The sequence below is a fragment of the Diabrotica virgifera genome, chromosome 7 (assembly GCF_917563875.1).
Source record: "Diabrotica virgifera virgifera chromosome 7, PGI_DIABVI_V3a".
Classification (NCBI taxonomy): domain Eukaryota; kingdom Metazoa; phylum Arthropoda; class Insecta; order Coleoptera; family Chrysomelidae; genus Diabrotica; species Diabrotica virgifera.
The window spans coordinates 78,227,569-78,240,766 of NC_065449.1; the positions used below are offsets into that span (position 1 = coordinate 78,227,569).

At 33.8% G+C, this 13,198-nt stretch overlaps 1 protein-coding gene across 1 annotated transcript in view; it reads right to left on the reverse strand.

Annotated features, from left to right (window-relative positions):
* Positions 1–13,198, reverse strand: part of LOC114346480 (DNA replication licensing factor Mcm2) — a 91,031-nt gene that overhangs the window by 18,055 nt on the left and 59,778 nt on the right. Inside the window, exon 8 of the mRNA XM_028297218.2 lies at positions 5,530–5,780. Within this exon, the coding sequence (XP_028153019.2) occupies positions 5,530–5,780 (251 nt within the window). The remainder of the gene's footprint in view (positions 1–5,529; positions 5,781–13,198) is intronic.

The following is a 13,198-nucleotide window of genomic DNA, read 5'->3' on the forward strand; positions in this document are numbered from 1 at the left end:
TTTAATAAGTTAATTCCTATGTAATGCTCCGGGTGCGATTTATCTCCTTTTTTGAAGAGAGGTATTAGGATGCTTGATCTCCACTCTTGTGGTATTCTGTTTTGTTCTATTACATATTTTTTGTATTAGTTTTAATAGTTGTTTACTAAGATCTTGTCCTCCGTACTTTAGGAGTTCGATCGATATTATATAATTTACTGATATGTCAAAAGCTTGGTTGGCCATAACACCAAATAAAAAAAGAGTCAAACCAAAAAATGGAGATCCCTACAGGGTAAACTCCTATGAAGAAAATCATTAGCAGCATTGACAGGAGGATTTCATCTATTCTCCGTTTCAAACGTTAAATCAGTATGGTTGTATGTTGCAAGCGGGATTGCCATTCTGTGAATTATGATAAATAAATCCTCCTTTAGTATTTCACAGCAGTTAACAGCGATAATCCTCTACAAGTAGAGTCTATACGATGTCAATTGGACCAAGTATAAAAACACAATTTGACACCAAGTGTCGGCTTCTTCTGTAAAACATAGGCGGCACAATAGAAATTAAATAATAAACTTTTACTTTTCAATTAAGGTCTAATGTTTGTTAAACAGTGATAATTATATAAAATGAAAATAATATGTGAATATTAATATCTAATATTGTTAATTATTCACATTTCTTTATGAAATTGACACAAAATATGATAAAAGTAAATAAACACAATAGCCCAGTCGGGATTGCATTTGACCTTGCATTAGGAGCTGCCCCAAATTTTATTTTTCTTATCTTTAGGAGGGGTCAATAGTAGTGTAAGTTTAAAATCTCGACTGAATTCTGCAGTTGCGTTAGTCGCCATCTTGATATTAAACGAGAACCGTTTTTGCTCAATATCTCCGCCATTTTCAACTTTTCGACAAAAAGTATATGAACTAAAATTGTTGAAAATTTGATTTTCTATAATTTCTTTTATTACAACTTTTTTCGGGCGGTCGATATTTTCCGAGTTATGGGGGAAAATAGTGACAATTAGAGCATACTTATTGAATTATCTCGTTTATTATTAGTTTGACGACAAAAATGTACCCATATAAAAACAGAGAGAATTAAATTCTACACAATTTTGATCTGTTTCATGTTTTGCTAAAATCAATATTTAAGGTAGTATGTATGCCATAATGACGCGACCGTAAGACCTGATTGATTTTATAGCAATGGTTTTTGTTTAATATCTACGCCATTTTCAACCAAAATTGTTCCAAATATGATTTGCTAAAATTTCTTTTTAACAATTTTTTTCATGCGGTTGATATTTTCCGAGTTAAGTGGGAAAATAGTAAAAAGTGGTGGGGGAAGCATAATTATTGAATTGAATCTTGTTTTCAGCTGTCCCAAATTTTATAATTCTAACCTTTAGGGATAGAGATAAATGATAGTGTAAATTTAAAATCTCGACTGAATTCCGTGGTTGCATTAGCCGCCATATTGATTTTAAAGGAGAACCGTTGTTGCTTAATATCTCCGCCATTTTCAGCTTTTCGACAAAACATCATTCACATCCATATGTGATCACTGGTCTAATTATTGTTTTGTAGATTCTAAGCTTAGACTCACGATTCAGTAACTTACTTTTTATTCAAGTCGTTGTATGCATAAAAGCACTTATTACCGCTAAGAATCCGTGGTAGTATTTCTTGACTGATGTTGTTCTCATTCATCATTTATTATTGAGCATAGGTAGGGAAAAGTGGAGGCGTATTCGTAGGTATGGTTGTCTACCTTCAGATTCTCATATTGATTTGATTTTATGTCCATATATTTTGTTTTGCTTTAATTTATATGTAGACCAAACGTAGCAGCTTCCTGTTTCAGCTCTATAGCTTTTTCGCTAAATACCCTTTTGTTGCGGCGTACATCATTAATTATGGCAACATCATCCGCATATGCGCAAATTTGCATAGATCTTGTATTAATACATCCGTTTATATTCAATTTTCTAACAACAGCTTCTAAAGTTAAATTAAAAAATGTTGTTGATAAGGTATCACCTTGTCTAACTCCATTTTCTCTATCAAATGCCTCTGTCATATCTCCATCCATTTTCACCATAACTTTGGAACCCTCCAAAGTCATCCGTATAAGTTTAACTAACTTATTGGGTATCCCTAACATAGATAGTTGCTTTAACATCTTTTGTCGATCTACTCCATCAAACGCCTGATTGAAATCGATATGCAAGTTGTAAATTATTGGTATATTATATTCAACACATTTTTTTTATATTATATTACATTATATTAGATCAAACTACTAAAATTTGTTCAGCGCATACTAACTGAAGATTACCATTATAGTCAAAAAAATTTTATTGGTCACCGTGATTGCTACAACAAAATTGCATTAATTACGACATCGAATAAGCAGACTACGAAATTTCGCATCATCAAATCTGGCATAATATATGACATCCTATATAAACGTATATTATAGTAATTAAAATTTAAAATTGATGATTAAAAAGTACATATTACACATGACATTTAATGTGGTTATTAATTTAATATATAAATATATATATATATATATATATATATATATATATATATATATATATATATATATATATATATATATATAAAATAATAAATTGTAAGTCTATGACGTCGACACTGTTTATATTGTGTTTATATTACTTGCCGCCTTTGAAATAGGTCTGGATCCCGCGTATGAAAAAAAAGTTGAATAATAGCAAGTTGAAAATTTGTTAATAGCTTAAGGGTGTCTAGTCGGATAAACTTTGATATGTGGGAACACTGGAACAGGGGCAGTTTTAATTATGGAACAGGTTAAAAATTTGGAACGGTCACACCACGAAAACGGCACATTTATTTTGTCCGACAGAATAGACTTAAACTTTCCTAACAGAGATTAAACTCTCATACAAAATCAGACTGCTATTTATCACATGTCATAATTCCTGTCATTTGACATATTCTACATGTTCCACTCATTAAAACGCCCATTTGGTAATAAATTGCAGTCTAATTTTTGCATGAGAGTTTAATCTCTGTTCGGAGAGTTTAAGTCTGTTCTGTCGGACAAAATACATGTGGCGTTTTCGTGGTCTGACCGTTCCAAATTTTTAACCTGTTCCACAATTAAAACTTCCCCTGTTCCAGTGTTCGCCTATATCAAAGTTTGTCCGACTAGACACCCTTAAGCTATTAACAAATTTTCAGCTTGCTATTAATCAACTTCTTTTTCATACGCGGGATCCAGACCTAAAACATGAGAAGGCATTTTGGCAAGATAAGGATATGATTTGAGTGTAAGCTCTTCCGAAAAATTTGGCCAATTACACGTCAGTATTGCCCAATAAGATAAGTTAAAAAGTAATAAGCCACACCCGCATCCATGTGGACTAATACAAGGAGTGATCAATTAATAAAATTTTACAAATGTTTATAGGGTCTATCTTTATTTCTGTGCTCTCCAAGAACTACTGACCGGACCCAAAAAATGCGTCTGGTTCAACTCACATCGTATACACTTTACCTGCATAATACTACCTTTCACAGCCGCTGCCGTTGAGAGCGACAACGTTGTCAACAAAATTCTCATTTAGTTTGCAGTGGCCCTATTCTCCCTACACTGAATCGCATGTCTGACATACGGTATAGTCTAATAAATCTTAGCAGACCAGAGCTAATAGTCAACGATATGTGGATTAGACACTGTCAAAATAGAAAACACCTTTCAACATAGATATGGTGAATGAACCATGTTGCAGGAAATACAAAGAAATCACCATACATGTCCTCTGAATTGTAAATCTTTAGTCATATGAGGCGGGTATACACTCGCAAAACAAGTATTGATTCAGCAGAAATTACTTAACGTCCCGACAGTGGATGGCTTTTATTAAGAGTGCAGGAATTTGGTCAAATCTCATGAAAGGGCAAGAAACACGTCTGAAAGCGAAGTACTGGAGGCAAGTAGTATCTCTCTCGATGTGAAGAAAGTATATAATTTTTAATTTACAACTTATGTTTTATTAGACGAAGCAATAAAGCACTAAAATCGGCCTTACCTCCGAAAAAAAAAAGGACAAGATGGATCTTAATAATTCTTTTTGAATTCGATTCGTGAATGCGCCAGGAAACTTTGTGAACTGGAGCAATGATATAATATTGAAAAACTGCATACAAAAAATTCATTCCCAAAGTGCATCTCAAACAGACAATAAAAAAAATTCAGAACTCGTCAATTATCGGTGGAAATGAGTTCAATTTTGTTACTCGGGGGTTTTTGGGGTCGCCGAAAACGAATATGACGTGAAAAGTGATCTCCGGAGTACCTGTTGCCAAAGACACCTACTGTTTACCTCGTCATTAAAATTCATTAAAAAATTAGTCAAAAATCATTACTCGGGGGGTTTTTGGGGCCGCTAACGACGAATATGACATCGGAAGTGATTTTCGGAGTACTTGGTGCACAGGGTACCTACTGTTTAGCTCTCTTATGGAGTTCTCGGCAAAAAATTTATTAAAAAATTAGTCAAAAATAATTACTCGGGGATTTTTGGGGTCGCTAACGACGAATATGACATCGGAAGCGATCTCCGGAATACCTGGTGCCCAGGGTACCTAGTTCTTATGAAGTTTTCGGCAAATTCATTAAAAAATTAGCCAAAAATCATTACTTGGAGGGTTTTTGGGTCGCTGACGACGAATATGACATCGGAAGTGATCTACGGAGTACCTGCTATTTGCCTCGTTTTCTGGAGTTTTCGGCAAATTCATTAAAAAATTAATCAAACATCATTAGTTACGAGATCAACAGTAGGTACCCTGGGCACCAGGTACACCGGAGATCACTCCGATGTCATATTCGTCGTCAGAGACCCCAAAAACCCCTAAGTAATGAATTTTAACTAATTTTTTAATGAATTTGCCAGAAACTCCAGAAAACGAGGTAAACAGTAGGTACACTGGGTACCCAGTACAAAAAACACCGAGTAATGATTTTTGGCTAATTTTTTAATGAATTTGCCGAAAACTCCATAAGAAGTAGGTACCCTGGGCACCAGGTATTCCAGAGATCGCTTCCGATGTCATATTCGTCGTTAGCGACCCCAAAAACACCCGAGTATTATTTTTGACTAATTTTTTAATAAATTTTTTGCCGAAAACTCCACAAGACGAGGTAAACAGTAGGTAACAGACGAGTTCTGAATTTTTTTATTGTCTGTTGGAGATGCACTTTAGGAATTCATTTTTTGTATGCAGTTTTTCAATATTATATCATGGCTCCGGTTCACAAAGTTTCCTGGCGCATTCACGAATCGAATGCAAAAAGAATTATTAAGATCCGTCTTGTCTTTTTTTTTCTGAGGTTCAGTGCTTTATTACCTCTACTATATGTCTATTTTACAATTTACTATCAACAATTTACTATTTTTACTGTAAACTAGGAAGTATTATGTATACCTTGAAAAGTCTGTAAATTACAATAAAAGTTATATGTGTTATTATCTAATATTACCTTATCGAACTCATCAATCAAACAAACACCTTGATCTGCCAAAACTAAAGCACCCGCTTCCAATGTCCATTCTCTTGTCGCAGCATCCCTTCTTACATAAGCCGTCAAACCTACAGCGCTGGCACCTTGACCAGTGGTGAAAACTGCCCTTGGAGCAATTTTCTCTACGAATTTTAAAAACTGAGATTTAGCAGTACCGGGATCTCCACAAATAAGAACGTTTATGTCACCTCTAACCTTATGCTTGTCACCTAAAATTAGAGAATTAAATTATTGAACATACTCGACTGTTGTGAAGGTTATTGCAAATACATATTACTAAAATAAGTACCTTCAGTTTGATATATAAAACTGTCCAGAATTGTTCATAGAAATCATAAACAGATGTGAAAATTTAAATATCTATCCAGCTTAGTTAACTAGAGTAACTTTATAGACCAGGGCGCATCTGTAAAAATAATAGTACATTTGGATGTTGAGAGGTGACTCATTTTTTTTTGCCGAAATTGCTTGAAAATAACTCATATAATAATATTTGAGTTATCCTCCCACTCAAAAAGTCCGGAACATTGTTTAAATAATCAAAATGTCAAAAAATTAAGGAAAAATTCGATTTTTTTCTTCGTTTTTGATTATAACTTTAAAAGTATTCATTTCCGAGAAAAAATGCACTGACATAAAAGTTGCGTAATTAAATTTTCTACAAAGTATTGGTTAAAAATTTTAAACATTGTCACCTTTGTTGCAAAATAGCAATAATTGCGAAAAAAAAAACATAAAAAAAACAAGTATTTGCATTTTACTTTTTTCAACCATTTCTGCTAGACTTGGGAACTTCATATTTCACGCATACAAACTTTATGATACAATAAAATAATAGTGCAAATTTCATTAAGATCGGTTCAATAGTTTTTGCAAAATAAGTTGTGCAATCTAGCTTTCGCAAAAAATGCATTTTTTCAAAATGTTGCAGGACTGAAAATAAAGCAGACAGAAAGTTGAATTTTTTTTGTGAATGTAGAAGAATACTGTACCATTCATTTGCAATTTGCAAATTTTTTTTTATTAACCCCACATTTATTACAATCTATCTATACAATCTAAACCTAAATGTTTAGGTAGATAACAGACAATAAGTAATAGGACTGACAATAATTAGGAATGACTTGTAGGGAGGCATCCAGTGATGCACCCCTTTTTTAAAACTTAGCCTACAACACTGACTATTTCTGACATAAACTTATACACATTAATTTAGTACCTATTGTTCACTTAACTGTAATGGAACTTTTCGTTTTAACCTACGAACAGTACGCGGTTTATTCACTAAATTTTTTGCTAACACGTTTGGATGCACTTTAAGTTTCTCTGTATGTTTTTTTCGCGCACTTTTTGATGTCGTCTTTGAAGTATGGTAGTCCGGCGTCCCGATGGATGGCTTCATTGGTTATGAACCATGGAACTCCTAGTAATGATCTCAATATTTTGGACTGAAATCTTTGTATGATTTCAATGTTGGAATGTGCGGCGGTTGCCCATAATTATATCCCATAAGTCCACACTGGTTTTAGGATGGATTTGTAGATTAATATTTTATTTTCAGTTGATAGTTTTGATTTTTTGCCCAACAGCCAATATATGGTTTTTAACTTATGACCCAGTTGTTTTCGCTTAGTAAATATATGCTTCCTTCAGTTTAATCTTCTGTCCAAGTAATACCTAGATATTTGACTTCATCCCCTTGTGGGATTCCTTTACCGTTTAAGTATACAGCCGGACATGTTTCCCTACGCGTGGTAAATGTTAGGTGTAGCGATTTGCAAAATTAAAATCGGATAACTACCACCGCGTTAGGAATTTTTTTAAATAAACATTAATTTTTGGTGCTAGGCGCAGGACAGCGGATACGTCTGCTCTGATTGGACATTCCAATGACTTTTGATAATGATTGAAAAATTTTAATTTTTAGTACATTTCGATATAAATAAATAAATTTGTTTATTGTAAAATAAAAACAATTACTATGTCTTTTGAAATAATACTCTTTTTAGCAAAAACTTTCTGTGTATATATATATTTTAACTCACAGAATAAAAGTTTATTACTTTTAATCATATGCAATTGTTTAAACAATATTTCACAAACAATACTCAAATCAATTCGATTTTTGTGGAATTAAAATACTAAAATATATCAAAATATAGTCAGAAAATAATATATTAGATAAAGATTCGAAGAAATTTTGGTGGAAATCAACTTGTGTAAATCAAACACCGCGGTCCTGCGTGTAGCACCAAAAATTAATGATTATTTAAAAAAATTCCTGACGCCGTGTTCTTCTATATGTAAAAAAAATTCAACTTGCTATCTGCTTTATTTTCAGTCCTGCAGCATTTTGAAAAAATGAATTTTTTTGCGAAAGCTGGATTGCATAATTTATTTTGCAAAATATATTAAACCGATCTTAATTAAATTTACAGTATTGTTTTATTAGATCATAAAGTTTTTCTGGGTAAAATATGAAGGTCCCAAGACTAGCCTAAATGGTTTAAAAATGTAAAATGCGATTACTTGTTTTTTTATGGTTTTTCGCAATTATTGCTATTTTACAACAAGCATGACAATTTTTAAAATTCTTAACCAATTAATATTGTAGGAAATTTAGTGACGCAACTTTTATGTCAGTGAAACTTTTCTCGGAAGTGAATACTTTTAAAGATATAATCAAAAAGAGAACAAAATAATTGAATTTTTTCTTCATTTTTTGACATTTTGATTATTTAAACAATGTTTCGGACGTTTTTGAGTGGAAGGATAGCTCATTTATTATTATATGAGTTGTTTCTAAGCAATTTTTGCAAAAAAATGAGTCACCTCTCAACGTCCATCTCAAAACAGATGTGCCCTGGACTATTAGGCAAGTGAAGCATGTACAGAAAACTCTACAGACTCTACAGAAAACTTTATTAAAAAGATTGCGACCAGTTGTTGAATGCTTGAAATTTTCACCATAACTGGCATTTGCTATAGATGTTTTATTTTACAGTTACCATTTCGTGCATTTGTTACTTGACTAGCATCACAGTGATTCGTCCCCCTGATTCTCTAAATATAATAATTTCAGAAAATATACGTCTACTGGGTCCTACAGGATGTCTACATTGTCAGGATGTCTGCGGGAGATAGTCTGGTCAAATCCGTATATGCGCACAGATAGTAAAATTAGAATCTACAAGACTTGCATACGACTGATCATGACATATGGCATAGAAGTGCGCGAAGACACCAACAAAGCGAAACAGATGCTAAGAGTTGCCAAAATAAAAACACTAAGAACAATAGTGGGGAAAACAAGAAGAGACAGAATAAGAAATACAGACATTAGAGAGCAATGCAAAATTCAAGATATTGTAAGATGGGAAAGGCAGCGCAAGAGGATGTGGTACAACCATGTAAAACGAATGGATGAGAATAGACTCCCAAAAATTGCCCTAGAAAACAACCCGCCCGATTCAAGACCCCCCGGAAGACCACCTAAAAGATGGAGGGATAGTTGGCAATCTACCTCCCAGGAAATTAACCAGAGGCAGCTTCAGAATTAAACAGATCAAAAGATCTGCAAGAAGTAAAGAAGAATAAGAAGAAGAAAAAGAAGAAGAAGAAGGGTCCTACAGCCTCTGTCGCATCATGCATTTAGACTTCCACCTTTTTTCAGTCGGTCCATTCCTCCTCATTTATGGCTGTATCTCTCATTATTCCTCTGATTCTTTCTCTCCATTCTAATGCTGGTCTTCCTCTCCTTCTATTCCATGAAACATAGTTTAAGGCCTGTTTTGGCCATCATTCATCTTTAATTCACATTACATGTCTGTACCATAAAAGTTGTTCAGATTCTATTGTATACCCTATTCCACGAACATACGCCTGTTTTGGATTACTTCGACAAGGAATATTTTACTGTGCAAAATAAGAACGAAAGTAAATTGCAAATTACATTGTTGTTTATTGGAATAATTATTAGCGCCATTTACTTTCGTACTTCTTATGTTGCACAGTAAAATACTCGTTGTCGAAGTAATCCAAAATAGGCGTATGTTCGTGGAATGGCCCATATCTGTGATATATTGTGTATCTTTCCTGTTCTTCTTATTTCTTCATTTGGGATGTGATCAAATCTGGATATCTAATACGCTCTTCTTAGATAGCCCATTTCTACTAATTCCAGTTTTTTCTCCTCTTTCATTGTCATTTACCAACATTCAGATGCATAAGTCAAATTGTTTCTATAATCGACTTGTAGATTGTCACTTTTGTTCGTAAATTAATTTTAGGAGACCAAAGTAACGAGTTTAGTGTTTGTACTACATTTCGGCCCTGTAGTATTTTCTGCTGGATCCTGTTTCAATGTTCCTTCCACCGCTATTACTGGCTAGGTATTTAAATTCTTCGCATTTTTTATATCTCTAATCAAGAGTTGTGGGGTTTTCTTCATTCTTTATTTTAAAATATTCTGTTTTGTTTATGTTGATTGTGAGTCCGCAATTTCCTTGGGTTTTCCGTGGGTTTTTCTTTATTTTAAAATATTCTGTTTTGTTTATGTTGATTGTGAGTCCGCAAATTTCCATATTCTTCGGTTAACTTTCGAATCATAATCAATCCATGTCTTCCTCATTGTTTGCCATCATTTGATCGTCTGCGAAGAACAGATTTGTTATATACTTTTTACCAAGTTCTATTCCCAGGACAAATGCCAGACGAATGGAGAAGCGGTATATTAGTACCTGTCTACAAAAACAAGGGAGACATACAACAATGTACAAACTACAGGGCTATAAAACTACTTAGCCACACCATGAAAATATGGGAGAGAGTAATTGATAGACGGATACGTGAAGAAACCGAAATATCCGATAATCAATTTGGCTTCATGCAGGGCAGATCAACAACAGATGCAATTTTCATTGTAAGGCAACTGATGGACAAATACAAGAATAAAGAGACCAACGCTCATATGGTATTCATTGATCTTGAGAAAGTATATGATAGAGTTCCTCGAGAGATTCTGTGGTGGGCACTCAATAAGAAAGGAGTTCCTGGCGAATATGTAAAGATTGTGAGAGATATGTATGAGGGAGTAACGACTAGTGTTAGGACAGGTGTGGGAGAGACTGATAAATTTCAGGTGAAAGTAGGATTGCACCAAGGCTCGGTGCTTAGTCCTTATTTATCCTCATTAGTTTTGGACCAGATAATAGCGAAACTGTTATTTGGAATGTTCATTTAAAGATGGAGTTACTACAAATAAAATGGTTCACAAATAAAAAGGATCGGTATTACAGAGTAATGGAGAAATAGATGGAGATGCATGCAGTAGAATTAGGGCTGGATGGATGAAGTGGAAAGAAGCGAGTGGTGTGTTGTGTGACAGCAAAATTCCAATGAAGCTGAAGGGAAAATTCTATAAAACAGCCATAAGACCGGCTATGATGTACGGAACTGAATGTTGGGCAGTGAAAAAGAAAGAGAAACAACGAATGCATGTGGCGGAAATGAGAATGCTTAGGCGAGGCGCCCATTGAGGTGGAATGGCCGTGGCCCGTGGCGTGGTATTGGCTATTAGAGATGGTTCGGCCAGCTATTTTGATATAGCAGTTGCTTTTTTATTTTTCATTATTCAATGTTTTAAATTGAATTAGAAAAGCAAAATCATATTTGTTTGTTGGTAGGTATTTAATGTGAACATATCAATAATAATTGTTGCTAAAATAATATATGTAAGTACGGACATTTTTTAAAATGAAAAAAAAAGTATAACAAAATACATGGTGGTTGCAATATTTATATGGTCGTAGTATTTATTTAAATTTACTTTTTTAACTGGGAAAAAGCTACAATATTAGTTAGAAATTGAATTGGAAATGATTGGAATTTGGAGGTGAAATTAAACTTACACTTCGTAAATCGTTCTAAATGAAATATATAGTAATGCCCTAGACTTTTCTAATAGACAACAAGTAAAATAGTACTGAAAAGTACGTGAATAGTGTAGGACATACAGTTTTCGAAAGTTTTGTTTTCACCCAATTTTGAAACAATGTGAAAACGTTGAATTATACTCGTCCGTCTGTCCGTCCGTCCATCCGTAAGCTCAACTCCTCCGTCATTATACCAGGTAGAATGACAAAGGAGGTGTCGAATGAAAGCTTATAATCCAACGATGGTACTAAATAAAGGTGAGAAATTTCACCTAGGACTTTCGGTTTTAGAAATGCAACCGGAAGCACTGTTTTAAAGTCACAGGGATAGTACAAGTGATACATTATTGGACGCGCTTTCGTAAGACGAGAACCAATATATATTATACTTCCTGTTTCATGACTGTCTGTCTGTCCGTCCATCCGCAAATATAAGTCCTCCGTCACTATACCAGGTATAATGACAAATGAAGAGTCGAATGAATGCTTATAATCCAAGGATGGTACTAAAGGTGAGAAATTTGACATAGGACTTCCGCTTTTAGAATTGCAACCGGAGTACTGTTGTAAAGTCGACGGAATAGTATAAGCAATATATTATTCGACGTGCCTTAACAAGATGAGAACAAATGTATACTTTTGGTTTTTATATAATTTCCGGTTAAAAAGTTCTAACTTTTAGAGTTAGAGTTGCAACAGTTCTAAGTACCGTTGGAAAGTCACCGAAATAGTATATGATATATTATTATTCGACGTGCCTTAGTAAGATGAGAACAAATATGTGGTTGTAATATTTAATATTACATAATATTTATATGGTTACTATAGGTTACTTAGTTATATGTAATATTTATATGGTTACTATAGGTACTAACGGTGAGAAATTTCACCTGAGACTTCCGGTTTTCGAATATGAAACCGGATGTACTGTTTTAAAGTCGCTGGAGTAGTATAAGCGATATATTATTCGACGTGCCTTAGCAGGATGAGAACAAATGTCTACTTTTGGTTTTTATATAATTTCCGGTTAAAAAGTTCTAACCAGAAGTGCCATATATTATAGTCGCATATACAAAAATATACAATTGTTCAGAGGTGCAGTTAACAAAGTTAAGATTGCTGTGATGGTAGCCAACCTCAATGGTAACCAACCTCTTGAAGACGGTACTTCAAGAAGAAGAACCGGATACTGGTTTTTATATCATTTCCGGTTAAAAAATTCTAACCGGAAGTACCATATCAGAGTCGCAGAAATGATACATGTGACATATTAATTGAAATGTATTGAAAAGTCGAGTTTGAATCTTTAGTTCCGGTTTTGAAATTCTTTAGTTCCGGAAAAAGTTTAGTAAAAATGACTCAAAATTAGTGAAATCGTTTCTTCCGGTTCTGCTTTCGGCCCCTTTGGGTGAGAACCTAGGATTTACGAAGTTCAATTACTTGTAATTAATTAATACATAATTTGTAAAATTAAAATAATAATTCTCATGATTTATGCGTTTTATTCACTTTGTAAAGATTTTTTTGTCGGCATTGTAATATACAGCTTATACACCGCATCCCTCAGTAGACCGCAAGCTATAGTAAAAACACGACGGTAGACTAGATACTACAGTAGCACCGATTATCTTTTATTTCTTTAGTTTTAAACCTCAATGCTAAAAACCCAAAGAAGAGAAAACATCATTATTGGG